The 26,827-nt window shown below is 39.1% G+C and overlaps 2 protein-coding genes across 5 annotated transcripts; one reads left to right on the top strand and one right to left on the bottom strand.

The window, feature by feature from the left end:
- Positions 1 to 3,981: 3,981 nt before the first annotated feature.
- Positions 3,982 to 13,609, top strand: LOC116247350 (granule-bound starch synthase 2, chloroplastic/amyloplastic). 4 transcript variants are annotated; one of them, XM_031619497.2, is made up of 9 exons: positions 3,982 to 4,149; positions 4,759 to 5,169; positions 7,142 to 7,802; positions 8,014 to 8,078; positions 8,447 to 8,524; positions 8,638 to 8,748; positions 9,836 to 9,880; positions 10,924 to 11,097; positions 12,293 to 13,609. In XM_031619497.2, exons 2-9 carry the CDS (start codon positions 4,780 to 4,782, stop codon positions 13,247 to 13,249), a joined length of 2,481 nt encoding a protein of 826 aa, XP_031475357.1. In that variant the 5' UTR covers positions 3,982 to 4,149; positions 4,759 to 4,779; the 3' UTR covers positions 13,250 to 13,609. The 4 variants fall into 4 exon arrangements, with proteins under 4 accessions (XP_031475357.1, XP_049931877.1, XP_031475358.1 ...); XM_050075920.1 differs by lacking the exon at positions 3,982 to 4,149 and adding an exon at positions 4,177 to 4,397; XM_031619498.2 differs by lacking the exon at positions 3,982 to 4,149 and adding an exon at positions 4,177 to 4,426.
- Positions 13,610 to 19,928: 6,319 nt separating this feature from the next.
- LOC116247181 (glycosyl hydrolase 5 family protein-like) lies at positions 19,929 to 24,262 on the bottom strand. Its single transcript, XM_031619192.2, has 4 exons — positions 23,488 to 24,262; positions 21,474 to 21,886; positions 20,939 to 21,354; positions 19,929 to 20,748 (listed from the first exon to the last, which is right to left on the bottom strand). Exons 1-4 carry the CDS (start codon positions 23,887 to 23,889, stop codon positions 20,264 to 20,266), a joined length of 1,716 nt encoding a protein of 571 aa, XP_031475052.1. The 5' UTR covers positions 23,890 to 24,262; the 3' UTR covers positions 19,929 to 20,263.
- Between the last annotated feature and the right edge of the window lie 2,565 nt (positions 24,263 to 26,827).

Here is a 26,827-nt window from a genome sequence, read left to right as displayed (position 1 = left end):
CGCAGCAATCTTTCAACTGGCTGCACATGCAGGAACCCTTACTTGAGGCCCACAATCAGATGAGTTCTAAAACTTAGATGCCATAGTAATTACAGTAATAGCCTTTTTCTACTTTGGGTGTTTCAAGTGACTGCACATGTAATTCAAAGCAGTTCACATTAGCATATGGCAGGCACATCTTTTATTGGTTGTGCTGTGGATTCTGTGCATTGAAGTAATAGGAAGAACAAGCTTTTCAAACCAGATAGCGGAATCAGGCATTAGGCATGGCCAATGTCTAGGTAAGATGGATAACAGCACCATGAATTGATCTAGTTTTCTGAAGATGGATAACAGCACCGTAAGTAGATCTAGTTTTTCTTGTTCTGGGCCTACTTTCTAATGAGTAGTCCTCGGTGCGAGTCAGTCAGTGAGTTGGAGGCATATGGGTCAAAAAGCACGGCCCCCAGATCCACAAACAACATGAGGAGTCAGATTTAGTATATAACAGAGAATTCCAAGGCCTCTCCATGGATTTATTCCAATACCGCTCATAAATTGGATACATCCTTTCACAATGTAGACAGCTGGAGTAAATGGATCATTTTTCTTTCGGATGACAGAGAGATCATGCTCGAAGTTGGAAATCAAATTGCACTGGACTAAATGGTGTAACCCGTAGCACCTTCTCTTATCTCGGGGTGTGGTATCGCTGGTCAGACTAGTGACTGGTAAAAAGCCAGTCCTTAGTTTGATTCATAAATATCAAATAAAGGCTTAACAAAAATGTAAATGTATACCCCTTTAGTTAGAAAAATATTATTTACAAAAATGAGAAGATGCCCATTACCACTTAATCTGATCATGTAAACATCCGATACATCAGATATGATAAAGGGTATGTATGATTGAAATCTGATCACATCCTTAATTTTGATCATTTACCAAGTAATGATCACCTTTACCACACGAGAGGAGTTCCCTTGTGGCCGAAGTAGGAATTGGAACTTACACTCTTCTGCGCACCAAAAAAATCATGTCTGAATTTGTGAAGATTTCTGCGTACTGCAGAAAACAGCTGTAGCAAGCTGTGCTTTGTAAAGAGCAATGGAAACACGGAGTTCACGAACTGCAGCATGCTCTAGGCGACGACCGAATTAACACATTCTAAATACGGCGACGAAAGTCGGATCATGAGTTTCGTCTTAATCCAAAAAGGAGACCTTTTAAAGTACTGACGATGGTGTTCATTTGGAACAAGTTGAGATTTTATTAAGTTGCCGAGTTCTGTGGTCATCAAAGGAGATTTGCTTTTGGACGCTCTTCCTGGATTCCCAAACGCAACCACCTGTAAAGTTTCAATCGGGTGGTCTATTGAGGCGTTTGATGATCGTTCACCCAATTGATTGTTCGTTCAGTAAGCAAACAGTCCGCCTTGTCGTCAAGTTTTCAAGTACTGGAGAATTGAATGCACTGCGCACAATAAGCCAACGAAGCCAGTGACAAGACGAGAAGGAGAAACATTTAGCTAAAGTTACTTAATAGTGAACATCTTTGCTTTTGGTAAAGTTGCAGTGCAACAATATTATTATATTGCAAAAATCAAAATTTTGCGGTCGCTATTTAGCTTTTCCAGGAAAGCATGAATATTTATAAACTCAAGATTCTCAATTGTGGTCTTTCAAATGGCCACAAATAGTTACTTATGTTTAATTGAGAGAAAGAGGTGCAGCACGTACGATTTATGAGATTCTTATAAGAAGTATTCGTCTTTTCCAATTCTTAACTTTAATGCTCAAATCCACACATAAATTTAATGCTTACACTTCACTTAGCGAATACGTAGTTTGTGGATCATCAGCTACACATTTTTTTTACCCCCTGAAACATGAAACCCAATGGTTCCTGATGCATTTAATGTTAAAGCAACTACACGCTATAGACTAGCTATTTATGGATTCTTGGTGTCACAGAAAAAAAACATGACCACATAAAACACATTCTATAAAACAAGTAAAATTTTTTATCATCTAGAGTTTGACTAACAAAAATTAGTATTTTGCAGACAGAAGTCATTGATCACCATTGAATCCAAATGTTCTACTTTCCTCTGATCATATTTTGTTTATTCTCTTCTCTCATAAAGCATGTAGAAATAGAAAAGGTGCCCCTACCTATGCCATAATTGAGATAGTGGAGTCACACGTCGAAGATGGACGCATGTCCAGTCACGTGCAGTGTCCTGTCCGCTACTAACCAGTCCGGCTAGAACTAACTGGACCTAATTTGGATATGGGCTTCACATGCTTCAATTGCACTGCATTCGACATTTCATATCTTAAAATACACTGTTTAATGAGACTGAAATTGTAAAATTTTAGAATTAAAATTCTCATTTTTTTTTTATGAAACGAGAATTGATTACCAAACAAAAAGTTTTGATTCCGGAATTGCAGGTTCATTCTTGAATTTATCAAAATTCAGGAACTGTAATTCTATCATAAGAGGTGGAATTATGATTTTCGGAATTTTAAAAATTTTTACATATCTCCTTAGGGTTACGTGTCATAATGTTTTTAATTCATCAATCTTAGAATTCTAATTCCCATATCTTATGGGACACGTCATTTTCAATTCTAGAATCCAGATTGTCAAACACAAAGAGAAACTAGAATTGAAATTTTCATTCCAAGTTCAGTTTGAGGTAGAATTTGGTTTCTATTTGTAATCAAATTTCTGATTGTGTCGGTGCTATTGAAATTAAGAGGCAAAGAAGGTGAAGTCTCACCCTAAGGATGATATTTCAATATCATTGAAGCAGCGTATATGGACACCATACCATGGCTCTAATCAATCTACCATGGAGGTGTTCAAATTTCCAGTTGCAGTTTCTTATCATACTCAAATGAAACACAAAAACAAGATCAATCCTGCCCGTAGGACGGGAGCAAGAGCAGTTTTAAATTTTAAATGATAACAGGGGCAACCACGCGACGCCATCAGGTTGGTTGGTAGGGATTGTCATCTTCATCCTGGGGCGGGCGGCCATGATCATGACCAATTGGGGTGGGAGATCCATGCTCCTTCGATTAATGGAGGTGCATAGTCGGCGAGCCAATAAATTGCTGCAAAGTGTAGAGTGCGTCCCGCGTATGTCCAAACTACTAACTTCCAACAGATCAGACGTGTGCAATAGTTTAGATGGTGATGATGGGCCCTATGGGGAATCTGATATTAAATTTTTATTTTATGTAGCTAATCACCTCCGTGATAGGGAACATGAATCAAATTGAACTGCGCCTCACTTCACGTTGGTGAAAAAGAAAGACCTCAAAAAGGTGGACCTACAAAATTGGATGGCCTCGGTTCCTTCACTAAGCGCACATGATTCCCCTTCTATATTGTCATCTTGTGTGCCCATATATCTGAAAACAAATCAGTTGGAACAATATTCATGATTTTTTACTTGTAGACTAAGATTTTATAAGTGAACAAAGTTCGAATAATCAATTTCTTTCCTTCTCAATTTGTGATCTTTTTAGTAAATAGAGGCAACTAATTACGCATGGACGACTTAATTTGCCAAATCGAAGGTCTTCCACTACATTAACGTTCTTCTCCAGTTGAAGTGATCGCTTTCACCTTTTTCACAGGGAAGGCAAAAACCAAAACAAGCGAAACTTTAACCTGGTGGACGATGGAAATGGGGGATTTCTATTCAGTAATTTTCGATTAACCAACCACTTTCTTGAAACCGGTTCAAAACGATCAATCCCATTCTTTTGAGCCCGAAGCAAGTCTTGAGGGGAATTTACTTTCTCCAAAGTGGTAAAGAAGAGGAAGGTTGAAACAGCCATCTCCATATACTTTGGCATAACCGCCGGCACCAGTACCTGCTTGGCTTTCAGGTTCTCCACATGTGGCGATCCAGCAGTCTTTCTCTCGTCTCTATCTCTCTCTACAATTGCGGTCACAGTTAGCCATCTCTACTTGTCTACATTAATCCTACAAAGTTTGAGCAATAGATACCTATTATTGTTACATTGGCGATTCCATTTAAACTGATCAGGTCATGTTGGTGGTTCCCACTCTCTCTCTCTCTCGCCCCTCTCCCCCCCCCCACCCTCCGGAAGACATGAAAGAATAATGCCAAGAAGCTGGACATTTCTGGTTTGTGGGTTTTGTTCCTTTTCACGAATATATGATTTCATTTTCTTGAAAGACGCACGTTCAGCATAATGACTTTCATTTTCCCCGTCGATTACATCTCACCTCACCACCTCAATTTTTTTGTGATCCTCCGATACCCTTTTTTCCCTAAAATATCTTGATCGCATAATCTGCCTTTTTTCGCCATTCGTTCTGTGGTCAATTTTCTGCTCTACTGCCAACCTTTCCTAGCTTCAAATTCTCAATGTGTTAGTTCTTTTGGTAGCACCTCCTGTTAGTATGTTCCTCCTGCGGGTCCTCTCTTTCTGACAACCACCATTTTTTTTTCTTCTCCTTTTTCTCCCCCTTTTTTTTGCTTTGAACGTTTCCCATGTGCTTTTCATAGTTCTTGTTTTCGCTTTCCGAGATTTCATTACTGCCTTTTCTGCCACCCTTTTCTTAGTTCCTCCGCACAGATTCTCCAATTGGCTTCTCTTTCTTATTAATCGTTTTTTTTTATTCTGGATTCCATCTTTTTAAGATTTCATCGCCTTCATCTTTTTTGAAGAATCCTTGCAGATAATTCCCTATTTGATTTTTCTTCTGCTCTTTCCGGATCCTTGGTTCCAGGTTTGTTGGTAATTAACAAGCATGGCGAATTTTGGGAGCTTCTCCTTGGTTGAAGGCATGGAAGGTTCCATCCTTTCCACCCGCTTTTCTTCTTTGTTTCCATGCCAGATTCTTCAATGTCGAAGCCGAAGATGCACTGGTTCCATGAAAAATGTGGTCTTTGGAAATGAAACTAATCTGGGTGTCTTGAGTGGGAAGAGGGTCTTGCGTGTTTCTGCAAGGTTGGATTTTGGGTATTGCAAGGGGAAGTCAAGGAAAAGCAAGGGGCGGAATGGATACCCTGAAGTGAAGTCGATAGCAAGAAGCTGGGAAGAAGGAGGAGAGAATGAAAGCAGTGCGGATGAGGCTCTGCGTTCCACCATCGAGAAGAGTAAGAAGGTCTTGGCCATGCAGAATGACCTGCTTAAGCAGGTAGAACATTTGAGGCATTACCGTTTTTCTTCATTTGACATGTCTGACATTGGTCTTGTTATATATGTGCAGTTCGATCCTGAAATTTTAAATTATATTTAGCTTTGTCATGTAGAGGATGACTTGGTATGCTAAGTGTCCTCTCTTACTCCGTTTGTCCATTTAAATTAATTGTTTCATTGGGCTTAAGGGATTAACGGGTCTAGCATTTTAGTTGTCTTTCTGAAAGAATACTTCTCTAGATTTTTTAACGTAGCATTCCTTTGGAAGATCTAATAACACATGATTCTCTTTTCTGAACTTTGGCAACGGTCACACCGGTTATATGCTACATAGGAAGGAATCTACTGCATTTTTCTTCATGTGTTGTAACAATCTGTGGTTGGTTTTGCTTACCTTCTAGATTTTCTACCCACCTATGAATATGCTTATTAAATCAGAAAGAGGGATTTAGGAGGTTTTTTTTAGCAAATAAACAAAATTGTTTCACTTTGCTATCTTCTGTATTGGGAGCTAATAATTGTGGTTCAACTACTGCACTTTGAGTTGTTTAGGAGAATGACATTGAGAAGGTAATCGACGGAGGTCAGATAGCACCTTTTTTACATTTCTGCTGTGAGCTCAAGGTGATGATTATCGCCTTTAGAGGAACTGACATATTATTGTGGGTCCATCGGATAGAGCCTTGCTCTCGTTACCTTATATGTTTGGTTAGAGGGTAAAAAAATCATGTGGCTGATAAAACTAAAACTAGATAGTTGCAAATAGTCAACATTGTAAGCCAGATGCCACACTAGAGAATGTTCTGAAGTTGGTAATTCTAACTTTGCAAGAGAATGATCCTTGAAGATAAATGAGGTGTTGAAAATCAAGTCCTTCAATGATTCTGCGTGATACTTGCAATTCATTTTTTCTTCTAGAACATCTCACTTCTTTCTATAATTTGGTGTAGGTCCATAAGAGTGCATCTTATGGATCTAGCTCATGGATATGTAACCTACTTCCAGCATAACCCTTGTAACGGGTATACATATACATCTTATGACATGTAGTATGAAAACTATGCAGGTCACCGTCTGGGTGGATGCACATGTACATGGCATGTGCTTGTATTCATGTCTGTGTGAATATTCACTTAATTCTGAAGTCCAAATGTCACATCTGCTCGTACTTTAGATTTACATGTTTATTTATGCACGTTCCGTACTCCTAAACATTATGGACGTCCCATTTACCAGTATTTATGAATTTATAATGGAAGCCCCTTGGTTTGAATCATTGTCGCAGAAAACACGTTTTGTTAGAAAAAAAACACACAAAAAGATGTTAAAAGAAATTTCAAGCGAAAAAAAAAGGTAAAACATGCTTTTTTGAAAAAAACATTTATTATTTTCAAAGTTTTCACATTTTTTTGCATTTTTACATTTTTTAATTACCAATTTTTTATTTTTTACATTTGTTACATTTTATTTGTAGCTTTTTTAACTTTTTTAAAACCTGTCAATATTTTCAACTTTATCATATTATACCAGAGAAAAACTTCGCCGTTATATACCCGAAAACCAAATTTGTGACAATGGTTTGAATATAAAAACTTGCCTGCAGTGTGCTGATAATATGCAATAAACCAAGAATATACTTTAAAGTTAAACTATCATACCTATATTGAAAGTGAATTTCCTACACCCATAACAATATTGTGATCTACATATGAGTAAGCTTGTTTTGTCAATTTTATGGAGTTAGTGCATTTTGTTTGTGGATTTTAAATATAACACTTCCTTTGATTTCATACATGGTGAAGTATGAACGCATCCTGATTAAGTCTATCTTTTTTTTTTTAAAAAAAAGTTATTGTACAATTGTCTTTTCTCAGTGGAAATGAAGATTCTATGAGAGCTATGGAGAGAATTAATGACATGAAGTAGCCAATGTCTTAGCATTATTTTCTTTGTTATTGTTTCAAATGCAGATTGCAGAAAAAAGGGAACTTGTTTCATCTATCAAACAGACTATGTTTCATCCTGAGCAAGAATTTTCTAATTCCATTAAGTTGAATAATTCTGTATCAAGTATGGAAGTTTCGGAAGAGGACAGGGAGCAGGGAGCCGTTGATAGAGAATTTGGTGGTGGGATCGTTCGGGATAAGTTTGACCGGTCAGCTTCGGTTGCAGATCCAACATATTCTGGTAATGATGATGATGATGTTGAAGAAGAACCTAAAACAGATATTCAGTATAAACCTTTTAATGCACAAACAGATTTGAAAGGAGAGTTTGGAGAAACTAGTTTAACTTCAGAGAATGGCTTTGCTCAAGAACCTAGAAGGATTGAAAATTTTTCATCATTTTCTGTCAAAGCCGATCTGGGAGAAGTAGAACAACTAAGAGAACATATGCCAACTCCAGAACCTGCTGTATTGCCACCTTTTCTTACTGAACGAATTAAAGGTTATGATGTGAAGGGTGATGAGGTTTTTGAGTCGGATGGTTCAGTTTATCTAATGGATGAGATTATTGAAGAGCCTGAAATGCTGCCTGACGAAGAAGATGTAAAACTTCCTCCATTGGCTGGGGCCAATGTGATGAATGTCATACTCATATCTGCAGAATGTGCCCCATGGTCGAAAACTGGTACCATATTAAGTGTTTATAGCTCTTATCTTTACTTTCTTTGTCTGTTCAGTTCCTTTATGGTATTAGCACCATTCATGTCATAATTCATATATATATTTCTTCCTCTCTTGTTTTTTCCTCCTTTCAGTTCTGATATAAACTTTACCTACTTACATAATACTTTGTTTTTTCTGCTGCATACATGCTAATACATTTTGGATTTCTGAAGGTGGGTTGGCAGATGTAGCTGGTGCTTTACCTAAGGCTCTGGCTCGGCGTGGCCATAGAGTTATGGTAAGATATTGATATGATAGCATTTATCCCATGTGCCTTTGTGGCCCTGTAAGTAACTAGTCATGATGATACATTACTAATTGAAAAGCCAATGTTTGTTTTTAGTTTTACAGATTAGAAGCAAAACTGCAAACATATTTTTCCAGTCAGTGTTTATGTGTACAAACAATTTCTGAAAGTAGTGTAATCCTTCACATTTCACATTGAAGGCATTTTGTACTTAATGATCTTATCACTTGATTCTTGCTGATAAAGTTAATTTATCCTTATTGCAGCTAACGTCAAGCTTTTTGCTGTAAACTGTTACAAGTTAAGCTCCAATTAGTAAGGTCTCCATAGTTGAACTGATAATTATGTTCATTATGTAGGTTGTGGCACCAAGATATGGCGATTACCATGAAGCAAAATATGTTGGTGTAAACAAAAGAATCAATGTGGGTGGACAGGTCTGTGATATGTTGTAGCTCGTCTCTCTCTTTCTCTCTCTCATATGCACATGAGGCCCATAGGCAGAAATATTTCTAGCTTATTCATTAATCAAGGTATGCGTACTTTGCAGGACGTTGAAATAGGCTACTACCATGCCTATATTGATGGGGTTGATTTTGTATTTATTGATAATCATATGTTCCGCCACAGCGAAAAGGATATTTATGGTGGGGATCACTTGGTATGTTGCTTTTGCCCTTTCATTTGGTAGTTCTTCAGGAACATTGGCTTTGCTGAAAGTTGTTTTGCTTTCATCTTTACATTTGCTTTCCCCCCCAGATTTATGATTCTGGATGCCTAAATTTCAAATTTGTTCTTAGGATACTCGTTCCTCTGCTTTTGTTGTAACTTGTTCCAAATTTTCAAGCTAAACCAAAGAATGATGGTAATATGGATCTTCCCTGAGTATTTCGAATCATGGTTCATGGGAAAATCTGCTAAGCTGATAGAAACATTGGATCAACTCTTTTTTCTGGCTCTTAAATGCAATCGTTTAAAGTGGCCATTATTTTCTTTTTCTGCACTCCACATGTGATGCAATGCCTATATCACATTTCTCAGTATGGTCTTTCTTGTTAACCTATGAAGACTTTAGATACATGTTCTGCCTTGCAGAATAGATGCTTGCCCTCTTGGCATTCGGCCATTGGGTCAATAGGCATGTATGAAGGGAGGACTGCATTGCCAAATTGGCATTTTTCTTGGCAGAATGGCAGGGAGTGGATGCTATATGTTTGGCATGGAGCATCCGTTCCAGAGATTCGGGCAAACATGTGCCAATCCTCGCCCTTGTTGCGCACCCTGTTCTTGGGAACTTCAGGAAAGAACGTCTTGTTCCTGGCATTCCCAGGACACAGTCAGACACTCTCCGGAATAAGGTGGTTTGACTTACTAATGGTTGCATGTGACAGCCATCAGTTATAGGGAGGATTTCTCTGACCATATCCAAGAACTGGAATAAGCTCCCCTTGAAATGGATCACTTGTATGTATTTAGGTGAGTTGATGGGATGCTTTTGCTAAGCCTGATTAAATAAACAGAAAACATGAATTTGAATTCTTTTGTTGGAGCATACATGCACAATATATGTTTGTGCACGTGTGCGGTGAATGTGGTCGTATGTGCATACATATAATATATTGCAGACATAATTTCCATTATGTTTATCTCCTTATGTATGTTTCTCATTATGTATAATACTATATTATGAAAAGCTTTCTTTTTATTATTTTTTAGCATCTATTTGACTTGCTCTTGCCTTATTATAGGTGATTTTGAAGCGCATGATTTTGTTCTGCAAAGCTGCAGTTGAGGTATGGTGCTGAAGTTTCTTTAAATGACCAATAAGCCTATAAATTTTCTGTAGTAGCATTGCTGTTCCACATAATGAATCTCCTATTGAACGAACAACTAGAATTCCAGAGTTGAATTTCAATTTCCTTATAGTTTGTATCCAAGGGGGCTGCTATGCTTGAATAAGAGTTGAGTATTTTCTTTTATATCATGAATCATTTGACGTCATGGATAATATTGCAAACTGTGAGCTTGAAATGTTCATACACCAAAAAATCATGTGCCACATGATCTTTGACATCTGACCTTTTTCTAAATTTCCTTACTCTAGTGCAAACTCTATTTTTTCTTTTTCACCAACCACCACACCCTTGTGTTTTTTTTTTTTTTTTTGACTTCTTTATTCTAACAAGAAGTTTAGTTCACTTAAATTGTATATAGTTAGTTTTGACATGCAGAATATGGGTCTTTTGGATGGTTTGATTTATCAATTTGGTTAGGTCCAATGACCGAGTTGTCTGCCTACCAGCCTTGATGATCAACTTAGTATTGGCTATATTTAGCCCCAAGCATCTAAACAGGCATTGTATAAAGACAACACATGTATGGCTGCATCAATATGTGCCCACATTCTTTTTGGTAGTTCCTGTGCCCTAATATTTTCATGCAAAACATACCTCTACAAATTTCATCCTTGTCCATTTGATCAAAAATATTTTCAGAAGGAAGTTATGGAGAGAGGATCTTGTTTTCTTCAGCATCTATATGTAAATTAGCTGAAGAGATGAACAGTTGCAAGAAAGGGTGTGATTGTCCAGAGCGTATGCCCTGCAAAGTGCAAACTGCCCAGAGAGCTGAAGCTAAACAACTTTCTTAGGCAGCCTGTAATATTTACTTTAGTAGGCAATGAATTCATCCATTTTTTTGTTGCTGATGTTCTGGACAATATATTCTTTCTTGTGATTTCATGCATGCATATTAGCATGCACATAAGTGCTTTCTGTTTCTACTCATCTCTTGAATTTGTGGCTGGGACCTTAACATCATGAGGTGGTTACTCTAGGTCCCTTGGCATGTTCCTTGTGGTGGTGTGTGCTATGGAGATGGAAATTTAGTGTTCATTGCAAATGATTGGCATACGGCATTGCTGCCAGTTTATCTGAAGGCATATTATCGTGACCATGGTTTAATGAAATATACCCGATCTGTGCTTGTCATTCACAATATTGCCCATCAGGTATGTCTTTGTTTACTATTTCTCTATTATAATGTTCACTGTTCAGAATATCTTGACGAAACGATGCTGAAATCTGGTAATAATGCAAAATAATTAGATACTATCCAATAATAAAGTTGGTATCTAGCCTCAATATCCTCTTTTTTGTATTCTAAACTATAGATTCCTAGCTTGTTAAAGACCACATCTCTTTCTATTCGGCATGCATAAAAAGCATACTACTACTTCTGGGAATATATTCAAAGTTGAAACATATACTGAAATTTTTACCCTTCAATGAACACAAAAAGATTTTTAATCTCAATAAGCCTGGTCTTGTTGGATAGGTATTTAAATATTGCTGGTTACTTAGTATATCAACATCTTTATGGTATGTTACTGAGGAGATAAATGTGTGATAAATATAAATCTTTGTGGGTGTCGAGTTGAAGACTCTGGATCAAGACCCAACCCTGGATAGGCTTGGTGGTCCATGCTCACCCTTAATTTAAAAAAGTGAAACTTCTAGGGCAAAAGTTTCTTTACTTCAAGCAGACATGATGTAGCTGCTTCTGCTTCCTTGTTTTTGTCACGATTTTTCAACTTTACATTGGACAAACAAAGAACATTTTTTTCACGTGCAAGAATATAAGAGACTCGAGATCTGAGAAAGGCTTCTTTGTGGCTTAATGTTTGAAATTTGGTTGGGTCTTTATATTAGGAAGTGGGGCTGGGAACTTCTTAACTGATGAAAACATGTTGCTTCTTGTGATGGTGTAGTCCATGAAGCAACATCATTGGGTTAACCACTTCCCTTTTGATGCTTTTGTAAACTGAGGCTTAGCATGTGAAGCTAAGCTTGCTATACTACTTATGCTCTTTCTTTTGTTGTTAATAGGAAGCTTTTTTTCTGCACCCTTTAGCTAGGGATAAATGTTTCAAATGTTCTTGTGATTGCAAGCATCCATTTCTGCGCACACAATTGTGGATTGATAATGGCCTAGTTTCCTTTTGTATCAAAAGAGTTCTTGAACTTGTTAGCATCCATTACAGATACAGTCCATTTAAAAGATGGTCATGAAGGCAGCTGCTTCCTATTGGATACGATTTGTTTCAAGATTTCTCTTGCTTTCTTGATTCAAAAGTTTAAAACTTAATCATTTGTGTTTCAATTCATTTTTCTTTTTAAATTGAGACTGCTTTTATTGATATTCAGGGGCGTGGTCCAGTGGATGATTTTTCTCTTACAGGACTGCCAGATCACTATCTTGATCTTTTCAGACTTTATGATCCAGTTGGCGGTGAGCATTTTAATATTTTTGCGGCTGGACTTAAAACAGCTGATCGAGTTGTGACTGTTAGCCATGGTTATGCCTGGGAACTGAAAACATCTGAAGGTGGCTGGGGCCTTCATGAGATAATAAAGGAGAATGATTGGAAATTGAGAGGCATTGTCAATGGTATTGATATGAATGAGTGGAACCCACAGTTGGATGTTCACCTGCAATCTGATGGTTATACAAATTACTCCCTTGAAACCCTTAAAACTGGTAAACCACAGTGCAAAGCTGCTTTACAGAAGGAGCTGGGTTTGCCAGTTCGTGATGATGTCCCCCTTATTGGTTTCATTGGAAGACTAGACCACCAGAAAGGAGTGGACCTCATTGCTGAGGCCATGCCTTGGATGGTCAGTCAGGATCTGCAATTGGTGATGTTAGGTACTGGAAGATCTGATCTTGAAAACATGCTGAGGCAAATTGAAGGTCAACACCGTGATAAAGTTCGTGGATGGGTTGGTTTCTCTGTGAAAATGGCACATCGTATAACTGCAGGTGCTGACGTCCTACTGATGCCATCAAGGTTTGAACCTTGTGGCTTGAATCAGTTGTATGCAATGGTATACGGCACAGTTCCTGTTGTTCATGCTGTTGGCGGGTTGCGAGACACAGTACAAACCTTTGACCCATTCAACGAGACTGGACTTGGATGGACTTTTGATAGAGCTGAAACCAGTAGGTTGATACATGCGCTAGGAAACTGCTTATGGACTTACAGAGACTACAAGGACAGTTGGGATGGAATACAACGACGAGGAATGATGCAGGACCTCAGTTGGGATCATGCTGCTCAGTTATATGAAGAGGTTCTAGTTGCTGCTAAGTATCAGTGGTGATGCTTGAGACAGGGCAAAACAGTAATGATCTCAGTAAACCGTTCCTTCTGCTGATGCCACAAGTATGATTGCAGTGAAAGCTTCTCTTTAAGCTTCTGAAATCCAGCATGATGAGCTAGCAAGATGTATCTTTTGACCAACAACCCTTTCAAACCCTTGTCCCCCAAACCTGGCACTTCCAATGAAGGAAATTTTGTTTCCAATGAAGACCACACGTGGCACTTATTTGTACATAATTTGCAGTTTTAGATAGGCCTGAGTGGGACCTGCCAATGTTCTTGCAGTGCCATCCGTTTGAGTACATACAGTTGAGTTTCAAAATGCGGATTCATTTTCCTGTTAATATATATCTTTGGTCAATCTGCTTTCTTTCAGTGTCCGTAGATTACGATAGAAAGTGATTAAACGTGTTCGTTTTCATAGACCAACTAAGAACTCCATATGACAGGTCTGCTAGGACCCGTGAATCCTTTTGCCTATGCATTACGCGTAGTTTTGGTCTTGTGGCAAGGGATGCTCGCTGTGACTTTCCAGGGTTTGCGCCGGACGGTCATTAAACATGTTATGAGGGCCGTTTGACAGGAATAAAATATCTTTCATTTGATACGGTTGTAGGCTGTCTGGTGCCATGAGCTCTGTATTCTTGGCTTTATGGAGTTGGCCAAAAAAACCAAAAACCTCGGAGGTTAATAGTTCAATACTATAGGTTCATCTTGTGGCACAACCTAGGAAATGTACTAAAGCCTCACTTTTGAATTTATGTAGCAAACAGATGCCCAAGTTGGTGCCTTTAATAACCTTTTAAAAGTAACGAGTGGTTGACCCAGCAGGTGACAGTAGAGTTATGAATACTGTTGAGGTGAAGACCTTCCGTAAAAATTTCAGTTGTGATTCTCCCCGCATAAGACAGTAGAGTTATGAATACTGTTGAGTTGTGGTATCCTCATTAGTTGCTGTGGTGAGAGAGCTCAGTCGTAGTTTGTCTTTTCAAAAGCAGCTTCCTCAAGTGACTTATCATAGTTTACTTTAAACTGTACGATGTAATATTTCAAATTTCAGGTTGCATTTTGTTTGTACATAAAAAACTAGGGATCATATTGCAGAACTTTCGAATCAAGTATAATTTTCGTTTTTGACCATGGCTTCTCCAGCAGTGGAAAATATTGAATCTGAGAATAACCTGTTTGAGCTTATAAGGTCTCTGCAGAGCCTGTGTAAGAACCATTCATGAGTTCTATAGATATGACGAGTTTGAAACTTTATATGGTCATCTTCGCCAGCAATGTCGAAACAAAAAAAATCTTTCATATCAGAGGGATGAAGAACTTGATAGATTATCCACCATCGAGGTGCATTTGGAAATGTACAGCTCATGTACCTTGTGAGAGTTGGAGAAGGTTCTCCTTGAAACTCTCTCTCTCCCGCTACTGCTTGATCCGGTGAGCCAAGGCTCATCCCTACCAGCTGGAGTGAGACGTTCAGGGTCTTTGAGCTGTACTAGCATCAGTCAATAGTAGCAATGCACCATTCAACTTGGATGTCACACCCTACCAAGTTATTGAGACCTCTCACTACAGTGTCACCCAATATTTTTGTCAATGGAGTTTCCATTTTACCAGCTCCTGCCTCCCCCTCTCCTTTTTTCTCTCCACAATGTCTCTCTTCGCCTAAATTGTATGAGCAACAAGTAGGCCAGTGCCAGTTTATTGATTGTTTTGCCTATAGATCTTAAAAGGAAGCGCAAGGAATGTGGCTGTCTGAAGATGGGGCAACCACCGTTATCACCATTAGAACTTGTGACGAGCTGTGTCTGGATCCTGTTGGGAAACGTAATGCGGGCCCTAAATATAACTCAGCTACAAACTCAAATTTATGCGGAGAAAATCCAACAGTTTCGACGTCCAAAATGATACTCAATAATAACTTTGACAAAGTACTCTTTAAAATGTAAACTATTTATTTATCACACTAGATATTACAAAAGATGACTCCAGAGAACTCACCTCGGCTCACGTAGTGAGCTAACATGCCCAACGCCCTTGCAGCGCACACTTGAAACTGCAATGCTCGAGCTCACGAAGTGAACACACGAGCTAACACTCACAACCTCACAAATGGAGCACACTCAACTCACAAGTTTTTCACACACGCTCACTCTTTTTCTCACGTACACCTCAACATGGCCATCATCCCCTATTTATAGGGATTACTTAGTCGGTGGAGGAAGAATCCACCACTTTCTCAATTTTCCTTTTTCTCATTTTTTTTTTATTTCATGTAATCATTACATGCACCGACATAAAAGAGGAGGTTTAAGATGCTTCGTGAGAGTCGGTGATGACTCTTAACAATCTCCCCCTCATTACCGACTCTTGACTTATGACTCTCAACATTCTTCGAAACTTGGTGAATATCTGCACTGGCAAGCCTTTGGTAAATATGTCAGCAACTTGATCTGCTGAAGCGACTGGCTGTAACTGAATATCTCCTTTGAGTACTTTTTCTCTGATAAAATGATGCTCCACCTCTATATGTTTTGTCTGAGCATGGAAGACAGGATTTTCTGCCAGTCTAATTGCACTCTGATTGTCGCAGTATATTATGACTGCATAATCCACATTTTGTTTGATGTCTTTCAGTAGTTGCATCAACCACATACATTCTTGTGCTGCTTGAGATGCTGCTCTATACTCTGCTTCGGTTGTAGACAGTGAAACTGTTATGAAATTGCACCACTTTCAAGACTAAACGTATATCCAGTAGTTGATCTTTGAGTTGATAAGTCTCCAGCATAATCCGCATCACAATGACCAACAACTTGACAGTTGGTCCCTTCTCATAAAGCATACCAAAGTCAAGAATTCCTTTGATATACCTTAATATTCTTTTTAGTGCTTCTAAATGTGGCTTCCTTAGAGTTTGCATAAACCTGCTCACAACACCAACTGCATAGGCAATGTCTGGTCTTGTTAATGTTAAGTAGATTAGGCTTCCAACCAGTTGTCGATACATAGTAACATCGTCCAGCCTGTCTCCTTCATCAACTCTAAGTTTTGCATTTATCTCAATTAGTGTTGAGACAGGTTTGCAACTGAGCATACCATACTTACGTAGTAAGTCATGAGCATACTTCTTTTGACTTAAAAATAATCCTTGAGTTTCGTAATCAATTTCCAATCCAAGGAAGTGTCGCAACTCCCCTACCTCTTTCATTTCGAATCTCACCGTGAGATGTTCACGAATGAGATTAATTTCTTCATTGTCATCTCCAGTAATAATTAAATCATCAACATAAATTAACAAAATAGTAAGTTTCGTACCTCTTGCCTTGACGAAGAGACTTGAATCTGCTGAGGAGACTTGAAATCCACTAAACACAAAAAATTCAGCTATTTTCCCGTACCATGCTCTGGATGCTTGCTTCAGTCCATAGATTGCTTTTCTTAACTTGCAGACGTAGTCTGGTTTGTTTGGAGATTTGAATCCTTGAGGCTGCTCCATATAGATTTCATGGTCAAGATCTTCATATAAGAAAGCATTTTTTACATCCATTTGCCATAGCTTGTAGGATTTGCTTGCAACAATGGCTATCAGAATACGTACGGATGTGATCTTCGCAACATGACGAAAAGTTTCTTTAAAGTCAATATTATACTGCTGAGAAAATCCTCTCGCGACTAGTCGAGCCTTATATCTATCAACTGAGCCATCTGTCTTTCTTTTTATTTTGTAAACCCACTTACAAGTAATGGGCTTTACTTCTGCAGGCTTTGGTATGAGCTCCCAGGTTTCGTTATGCTCCAATGTCTTCATTTCATCTTTCATTGCTGATTGCCACTTTTCAACATCTTTTGCTTCTTCAAAAGAAGCTGACTCGATCTCCTCCATGATGGCATAGTCTGCATCTGCATACTTGGGATTTGGTTTTGGTATTCTTGTTGATCTTCTTAGTGTTATGGGTGCTACTTTTGACTCTTCAAATTGTGATGGTCTTTCTTCTTCTGCAGTTCTTTGTTGGATTGGACTGACTTCAGTTCTCCATGGATCTGCTCTTTCTTCTCGTCTTGAGCTATGTTCAGGCGTTTGAACTTGTTTATCTGATCGTCTTGCTTCTTTATCATCTGACTCAGGTTCGCCTTGATTCATCACGAATTGAATTTTGTTTCAAACATCTTTATCAAAAACTGGGGAGTCTGGATGCGTCTTCTTCTTTTATGACCACCACGATGATGCTTCATCGAAGATGATGTCACGAGAAACGTAAACTTGTCATGTGCTAGGATTAGCACATCTCCATCCCTTCCGATATGTATCATATCCAACAAAGACACACCTCTGCGCCTTTTTGTCAAACTTAGTCCTGTGCTGCTCAGATATAAAGACATAACAAACATAACCAAATACTCGAAAATAACTCACAGATGGCTTTTTTTTATAAAGCATTTCATATGGAGATTTAAAATTAAATCTCGGCATTGGTAGTCGATTAATTACGTGCACAGTAGTGCTGACACATTCAGCCCAAAATCTTGGTGGCATGTTCTTTGCATGCATCATACTTCGACATGTTTCTGCTATGTGGCGGTTCTTCCGTTCTGCCACTCCATTTTGTTGAGGCGTATAGGCGCATGTAAATTGCTTAAGAATACCATGTTGCCTCATGTACGCCATAAACATGTCTGATGTATATTCGCCACCATTATCGGTTTGTAGACACCGAATTCTATGCCTAAGTTCTTTTTGCACCATTTGGTGAAACTCCTTAAACTTTTCAAGTGCTTCAGACTTTTCTTTCATAAAATAGACCCAAGTATATCTTGAAAAGTCATCAATAAAAGTGATAAAATACCACTTACCTCCAACTGATGGGTCTGGTACTTTGCCGAATACGTCTGAATGCACAAGTTCGAATGGCGCTTTAGCTCTATATTTTGATTCTTTGTATGGCCTCCTGTGCGCCTTTCCATATTGACATCCTGGGCATACTTTGTCAGTTTGTACCTCAAACTTGGGCAGGCCAATCAACTGCCCCTTATTAGACATCTCCTGAAGTTTGTTGTATCTAACATGAGCGAGTCTCTCATGCCAGATATCTGCAGTGTCATGCTTCTTTGCTTTGTCAATATATGCTGTTTCTGCTTACAAGACATATATTGACTCAACTTTTCTTCCTTCGAACACGGGAGTTCCTTGAACATCTTCGTCTTTATAAACTTTCACATCATTTGGTCCGAACAAAACATAGTGCTTTAAAGCTGTTAGTTGTGGCACAGACAACAAATTCTTTGTCATTCCTGAAATATGGTAAACGTTCCGTAAAATCCGGTCTTTATCGAAGTTGGCTACAACCTCTGCTTCTCCAATATGTGACACCAGGAGCTTTGTGTTGTTAGCAGTAACAACAACTCGATTTCCATCATATTCTTTCATACTTACAAACTTGCTCTCATCACCAGTCATATGATTTGAGCATCCAGAATCAATTATCCAATCAGTTTGATAATTGATCTTCTCTTCTTTTTCTTTTGGAGGTTTTATATGGGTGGAATTGCATCTTTCTTGTTTAACATCATCTTTAACCTCCATTGAGTACAAAAATGAATTTTTCTGTACAACTTCATTAGCTCCCCCATGTTGCTTACTTGTCGTGACTGTATTTCCTTCATGCATTCTGACTCTGCAGTCACGAGCAATATGACCCAATTTTTCACATTTAAAACATTTCACCTTTGGTCTCCACTGCTGTATAGTTTCTCTTGTTTTCTTTTCTACATTTTTCTATTTCTTTTCACCAATGTTCCTACTTGGAGACTTAATGACTGGCTTAGCTGGCCAACGTGATCTCTGACCCTTACTAAACAAAGCCTCCTCATTATTTCCTTTGAGAGAAAGCCCAACCATTTGCTTTGCTAACGTTTCTTGATTGATCAAGAGATTCTCTAACTCCAACAAAGTTGGTTGAACTGGCCAGCCTTGAACACCAATTATGAAACTGCCAAATTCTGGACGAAGTCCGCGAATAAGAATTCTCTGCATATGGGCCTCACTAATCTTAGACTCAGGGTCAATTTGAGATATCTCCCTACAAATATTTTTACCCTTCATAAAATACTCTGCTATCGACATGTTTTCCTGAGTTAATGTAGCTAACTCATTTTCCAACAATTATAGGCGGGCATCATTAGCTCGTGAAAATAAGGTTGCAAAAGCATCCCATGCTTCTTTAGGAATCGTAGCATCTCGTATATGCTCTAATAAATCTTTCTCGATTGATACCTTAATTGCAAATAAAGCTTTTTCTGCTTTGATCATCCATTTCTTCTTCGCTTCCTCGTCGATATACTATCTTCCATAATTCCTGTCCTAGAAAATACGACTCCATACAGGATTTCTAATAGCCATAATTGCTATTGTTAAGTTTCTCAATATTGTTTAATGCAACCGCTAATGCCGCCATAATTTCAGGATATATCTATTCCAATAAATCGGCCCTCGGACAAAACCTCGCTCTGATACCACTTGTTGGGAAACGTAATGCGGGTCCTAAATATAACTCAGCTACAAACTCAAATTTATGCGGAGAAAATCCAACAGAGTTTCGACGTCCAAAATGATACTCAATAATAACTTTGACAAAGTACTCTTTAAAATGTAAACTATTTATTTATCACACTAGATATTACAAAAGATGACTCCAGAGAACTCACCTCGGCTCATGCAATAAGCTAACACACCCAACGCCCTTGCAGCGCACACTTGAAACTGCAATGCTCAAGCTCACAAAAGTGAACACACGAGCTAACACTCACAACCTCACAAATGGAGCACACTCAACTCACAAGTTTTTCACACAGGCTCACTCTTTTTCTCACGTACATCAACATGCCCATCATCCGATATTTATAGGGATTACTTAGTCGGTGGTGGAAGAATCCACCATTTTCTCAATTTTCCTTTTTCTCATTTTTTTGTATTTCATGTAATCATTACATGCACCGACATAAAAGAGGAGGTTTAAGATGGTTCGTGAGAGTTGGTGATGACTCTTGAGTCGGTGGTGACTCTTAACAGATCCCTGGTAGTACTGACAATCTTGAACCATTGGCTTGCAGGGTCGCATTTCTTGTCTCCTTCTAAGCATTTGCAGGGGTTGGTGACGACATTTTGGTTGGAGTCGACATCCATGCAGTAGATGAGGGTGTCATCGGAGGAGTTAGATGCAAGATGCAGGTTGGAGGCGGAGATGGGGTTCCATCTGGAGTTGGCATCCGAGCAAAAGTTTCCAAGCTTGACCGCCTTGCCTTGGCCAATCGCAGCAACACAGACCGGGCTCTCCTTCATCTGCAGAGTGTGGTCCGTTGTGTAGGTCCAGGCTGCGCCCGAATCAGTACAAGGTCCGAGCTTCAATGGCTCCAAGAGTGTCGACTGTCTTGTGATGCAGAGGCCCGTCAGTGGGTGGAAAATCAATTGGTATGAGCTCTCCTGTGATAGACCCGGACCTAAAACTCAAGCATTTATGCATCACAAACCAATTAATATTCATCAGTACAGCTTAATCTATGACCAATGTGTAGATAGTGCAGCAAGAAAGGAAAGCGAAGCACTGGCAAAATCTTTCGGTGGGAAGAAGAAGAAGAAGGACGAGATGGATGAAATATTGTCATACAATTGAAATGAATCAGTAGCTACCTTGAAATGGGGACTGAAGGACGGAAATCCTTGCAAGGAGGCTCCCGTTCCTTGGGGCAGACCAGTTCTGGTTGAGCAGTCCATACGTCTCGTCCAGGCCAATCTTGCCTTCCCTCAAGTAGTAGCTGCCCTGTAGCGTCCATAAAGCCCAGTCCATGTCCATCTCCGCCATCACCCCCAGTATGCAGTTCAGGTACCTGTTGTCATTTACGTTCACCCCTCTCTGATCCACACCGAACTCACTCAGGAACAATGGGTAGTACTCCTCCCCTCCTTCCCCTGCTTCACTGCCACCACCATTGCCATTGGCCCCTGTCAGCAGGAAGCCCCCCCTCCTCATGAAGCTGCTCACCACCGAACCACACACCTGATTTGGGTTTCCGTTCACCCACGCCTGACCATCAGAGAACCCATACCTGCGCCGCAACCATCCCCCAATTAACGACAACATCAATATCTTATAAGGTAATTAATGCTCCTTTTCAACAACAGTAGATTGAGAATGTATACACTGACAGCGTTGCCGTCTTCTTACCAGTGCAACTCGAACACCAACTTGTTGGGAAAGCTCAGCTTCACCGAAGTGCCTCCTCCGCTCTTCCTTACAAAGCTGAGGTCTGTGTCAAAGCTTAGCCCTGAGAGTATGACCAGAACTTGAGGGTTAGCGGAGTGCACAGCCTCCGCGCCTTTCTGCATGTACTGGAACCACTGCTGCTGGTTCTGCTTGGGGCCGCGCAGCTCGTTCCTCAAGCTCATTCCCACCACTTGGGGCGTGTCGTTGAACATGGAGGCCACACGCGCCAAGCCGCTGATCCAGGTACCGGGGTCGAAGTACTGATCATTGAAGAAGCCATTTCCATCGGAATTGCTGCAGCACCACCCGGGCTTGCTGATGTGATTGTCCAATATCACGAAGATGGAGTTGGCAGCAAGGCTTGATACAACGGCCTAATTGATTAAGATGAACTCAGTTAAGAAGCATTATATGTTGGTAATCAGAATGTCATTGATCCAATGGTCAGAGATGAGTTGGATTCTTATTTTCCATATACATTGATCCTATAGGCTATTACAACCCAAAAAATTGAAGACTAAAGGGAAAAAAAAATTCCACTTCTTGTCGGTCAATCCCGAAATATGAGGAAGCTAAAGCCTTGTAAACTAGGAGCTACCTTCATTCAACGTTGCTAGTTTTACTGTCATGAGAGGACTCTGGTGGGTTGGTTACTTGGTTATAAATTTGATTGATCTGTCAAAAATTGAAATGAAAAAAGTCTGATGCAGTAACTCGTTCAGTTTTATGAATAACAATGATTCGGATCATCAGTTTCATCAAGTAAAACACCAAAATCGTACGTAGAAAAAAAAAAGTTCTTGCACAAACTGCAAGAAGGAAGGATATATATACTAGAGATTGCTATTAGTTCATCTTAGCAACGCGCGCGGTTTGAATAACAAAAACTAAAAGCCTAAAGACAGGGATCAACTGCTTATAATTCATTATCTAATTTTGGGGCTTCTACAATTCTTGAATTACTTGCTGAGTTTTTCAGACCTTCAGCAAAACCAATAGAACAGGTTCCAAAGCTGCTCTTTCAGCTAGACTCATTAATAAATTCAAATGATCTGAACTCAGGCCATCTGAAATATGGTAAAATAATTGATGCTTCGGCACGTTATGACTTTAATTTTGTTATATCTGGTTATGATGTGAATCAACTTGATGTTACAAACGTTTTTTTCAGCAAGGAACCCTCGATATAAATTGACAATCTAACGGTCATGATCCTCAAGAAGAGCATGACCTAATTCCAGTGTGTAGATTGAAGAAGACGATATATACCGTCTTAAAACAATCTCCAAAGCTTCGTATTTCGAGCTTCAAAATAGTAAAAAAATTGAGCATTAGTGAATTGAATCAGTTTGCCACTGATTCAATCTGACTTGGTCAGACTAATTCAGGCAGATTTTAATTACACCGCGTGAAGTGGAACCCAAGACTTTCTCTCTCTATATCTGTCATAAGATTTTCTGTTGGGCCCTCAAGACAAAATGCCAAACAGTTTTTTTTTGGTGGGAACAATAATGGAAGTGGTTGGGTATTTAACCAAAACAACCTGACAAGAACAAGCAAAATAAAAATAAAGGAAGAAAAAGTTGAAGGACGTCCGTGAGTGAAGAAAAAGCTGAGAGAAAAAAAGTGGAGTGGTTGATGTGGTTCTTTCGAAAGAGCAGGGTAGGCCACCCCTAAACCAAACCCAATTAGCACCACAAAATCAAAGGGGGGCTCAACTACGCCTTGGCTTAGTTGGATGTTAGATCCTCTGAGATTAATGTAGCTTCAAGTTAAACCCTTCCTCCCTTCGATGCTTCATTAGAAATTTTTACTTAGCGTTTAAGAGTAAAACCAAGAGGATCTCTACTGTGGATCTTAAGTCATGCATTAGATTCAGTGCGTCATTTATGCATGCAGGCCATAATATCTCGGCTCAATATCATACACAATTTAACGAAGTAAAAGAAAGAAAGAAAGAAAGAAAAAGGTTCACCTTAAAGGCATCGGTCAGTGGGAGATCGATGAGATGAGGGTTGTGAAACTGCAGAGTAGCAACCGAGTCGATGAGATTCAAGCTCTCGAAGGAGGACCTGACGGTCAGGTTGGAGTAGGAGTCGTCGGTGAAGAGGAAGAGGGGCCATGTGAACCGGACGCAGTTGAAGCCCATGGTGGATATGAGTCTGGATATGTTGTCCAGCGGCTGCTTGTCCAGGCCCTCGGCGACGGCCGCGTCGAGGTGAGACGCCCAGTTCACGCAGGCGAGCTTGACGCGATTCCCGGTCTGGTCGTCGACGATCCATCGGGAGTTGGTGGAGAGTGGAAGGGCGAAGGAGGCGCGGTGGAGTGATAAGAGGAGGATAGAGAGAGCGGCTGGTAAGAGGGACCTGTCGACCATGGTGGAGTTTGGATGCAGTTGAGGATGACGGTGCTTAATTTACCTTTAAAGAATGCTGCTTCTCCTTCATGAGGGTGCAGTTTAAAACGATGAGTCGGGAGCGTGATTGAAGCAATCACATGGAGATCATAATAAACAAATGAGAACGAAGAGAAGTTCGACGAAGAGCAGCGTCGGCAATAAATTTCATACGTTTATAACATGACTTGTCGATCGCTCTGCCTTGCATGTGCAGGACCGCTGGGCAATAAATTTCGCACGTCGTGAAATTTTTTCAAAATGAGTTGAACTGAGTTGTTCCACTTCTTGAAAAATGGTAACATAACAGTATCCAAAATGCATGCTTGTCATATTTAACAGCGGAAAGGAAAGATGAACTCTGCCGTCACTGACATCGAATATGTTCCTTCTTCTTCAAAGTCTTTCATTAATTAGACAACTATACCAAATCAAGAAAGTAAAAGTCTAAAAACCCAAATGTTCATCTCTCGGTGTTTGTCAGATGCTTTCTGTAAATTAAATGTCATTATATTAGTTTCCTAATTATATTTTCAGCTTCTTATATGCGTAGAGAAAAGATAATCTTAATGCACGCTAGTAAAGTTTAAGGAGGAAATCGGTAAAACATGGAATCAGCTAGCACGGGACAATCTTCGAATGTTTCTCAGTTGGAGTTTAAAGCAAAAGCAGTTCAAGCTAGAAGGGAAAAGAACTAAGTAGAAATTAAAAAAGCTAACTAGCTAAGTGCTTTTCCTCTTCCCTTTCGAAAAATTGCACTTATGGTACACATTGGTTTAGTAAAGGTTGAATCCGCCGCTTATTTACGCAGTGAAAGAAGGGGGATGTTTTTGTAATTTAAAAAGAAACATGTTTTTTATAGTCATTTCATTTCATTTCATTTCATTTTTATTTTTATTTTTATTTTTATCTTATTAAAAACTTGTCTTTTTTGTGTGAACCAGAAATGCTTTTGTCACTAACCATACTGGTGCACTAAATTTCATGCAACACAACAGTATGACACATATAACTAACAAAGAAAAGACAAAAGACAATGAGAAAAGAAAAATGGCACCACCTTCTCTCCACCTGTGACAGCTAAAAAGATCAAAACGAAAGAAGAGAAGAAGACTAGAATGATAATTGGCTTCACCATGCACCCTAACAACCTTCACGTCCCCCGCTTTACTCTCCATTTCCGGTGAGATCTAGTTGCGTGCATCAGGTGGTGTTTTATAAGAAAATGTACATTTTAAATTTTTGACATTTTTATAACCCATTTTTTATCCTTATAAAAAGGCTCTCATTTTTACTTAATCAAAGGTATTTTGGTCACTGCACATACCCACAATTTTTTTGTGTATAAGGGTGTACACATGACCAGTTTCAATATCTGACGGTAACGTTTAAATTATGCAGAGATTCCTCTACTCCATTGTAAAAGCCACAAGGGACAAACCCCCAGTGCTTGTGGAATTAATATAATTGACACAGGGCTCCACCCATATATCACAAGGTTTTGTAGTCACCCGATCCGCATATGAACCACATTGCTTTGTAAACTTAATTTATGAACCAAATGGTCGAAAGGTGCCAAGTTATTACTGTTCTGAAAATTAAAAGTAGAATAAATCGGGTAATTACATCTAATTAATGAAGCATTAGCCCGATATCTTTGGTATAAGTAGATAGGCAGGCCTATAGCTTGGCACATTGGTGTCACTCGTGTTTAAAGAAGATTGATGTGTGTCTTGAGTGAACTTTGGTAAAAGATGGAGGAAAAGGATGTGTTAAAGAAAGAAATATTTATTGGCTGAAATTCATTATTATAATCGCCATCTCCAAATTTTTGGGCAACGGTTGCAATCTGGATAATGTTTCCAAATAAGCTGTAACGGGTCCTTGCCCTTTCACCTTTAATGTGAACCTGTCCATGTTCTCTGAAGACGTCTGAGAGAAAAGAAGGATATTAATCCTTGGCTGCTGTGGACAATGTCCAAAGAGAACACCTTTGATGACTGATATTTTCTCTAATTTGTTCCTTTGATCCTTCAGAGGTGTCTAAGCAACTTTCCAAACTAGGAACTAATTAGGCTCATGTTCTCTTAAAAGTATATGGGAAAAAAGAAAAGGGACTCTTGAGTGCCAATGGTGTAGGCCTTTAACCATCTCAAGTTGACAAAGGAAGGCAACACAATTTATTAACAGAAGCTTGATCATGAGTGACAAAATCTCAAGGATTCCACTTGACCTTCCTAAGGAACGAATACTCGATCGTGGAAAAGCTGGAGGCCTATAAATCTCACATAACAAGGCTGGACATTGCCTATGCCGTCTATGAGGTCAGCAACCACTGGCTTTTCTGTTTTAATTTGTTGAGATAACTTGGTATCTAGGAAAAGTGAAAAAGGAGTAGTCTCTCATGATTTATAATTGAAAAATGATTAGGCTATTAATCCACTTCATTCCTGGCTGATATGCGATAACAAAATCTTTGGTTGTTACGAACTTGGTCAAAGAATTTCACCATTAAATAGCCAATCTTAAATCTACGATGAAGTATATACAGAGTAACGGATTTTGACCAAGAGAAGCAATTTATACCATTCAAAGAGAATATAAGCAACCTTGCTAGCTATTTGGTATCTGGAGGATTTTAATTAAAATGCACTCTGCGTTCGCTACTACAGCATTATGCAACAAAACAACTATCAGCATCAGCCATGATTAATTTTACATGTTCGGTCATTGACTCTTATACCAAGTAGTTTGAAACATGTAATCAAGAGAAAACAAGCATTTTATGTGATTCGGCTTTAATTAATGAACTTTGTCAATGGTTTTCTTCATCATCATATTTTAACCATGGAACATCAGAGCTTTCTATAGCAATAACCAAACGTAGATAAGGCAATACACTTGCAAGGAAAAGTTTCAC

Source organism: Nymphaea colorata, chromosome 2 (assembly GCF_008831285.2).
Source record: "Nymphaea colorata isolate Beijing-Zhang1983 chromosome 2, ASM883128v2, whole genome shotgun sequence".
Classification (NCBI taxonomy): domain Eukaryota; kingdom Viridiplantae; phylum Streptophyta; class Magnoliopsida; order Nymphaeales; family Nymphaeaceae; genus Nymphaea; species Nymphaea colorata.
This window is presented reverse-complemented; position numbering and strand designations above follow the sequence as displayed.

Coding starts and splice junctions, on each gene's coding strand:
- LOC116247350 (XM_031619497.2), top strand. CDS start 4,780: ATGGCGAATTTTGGGAGCTTCTCCTTGGTTGAAGGCATGGAAGGTTCC. Junction 7,803..8,013: donor TGCCCCATGGTCGAAAACTG/GTACCATATTAA, acceptor GGATTTCTGAAG/GTGGGTTGGCAGATGTAGCT. Junction 9,881..10,923: donor TCTGCAAAGCTGCAGTTGAG/GTATGGTGCTGA, acceptor TGGTTACTCTAG/GTCCCTTGGCATGTTCCTTG.
- LOC116247181 (XM_031619192.2), bottom strand. CDS start 23,889: ATGGTCGACAGGTCCCTCTTACCAGCCGCTCTCTCTATCCTCCTCTTA. Junction 21,887..23,487: donor CACTGACCGATGCCTTTAAG/GTGAACCTTTTT, acceptor TTAATCAATTAG/GCCGTTGTATCAAGCCTTGC. Junction 21,355..21,473: donor TTGGTGTTCGAGTTGCACTG/GTAAGAAGACGG, acceptor GTTGCGGCGCAG/GTATGGGTTCTCTGATGGTC.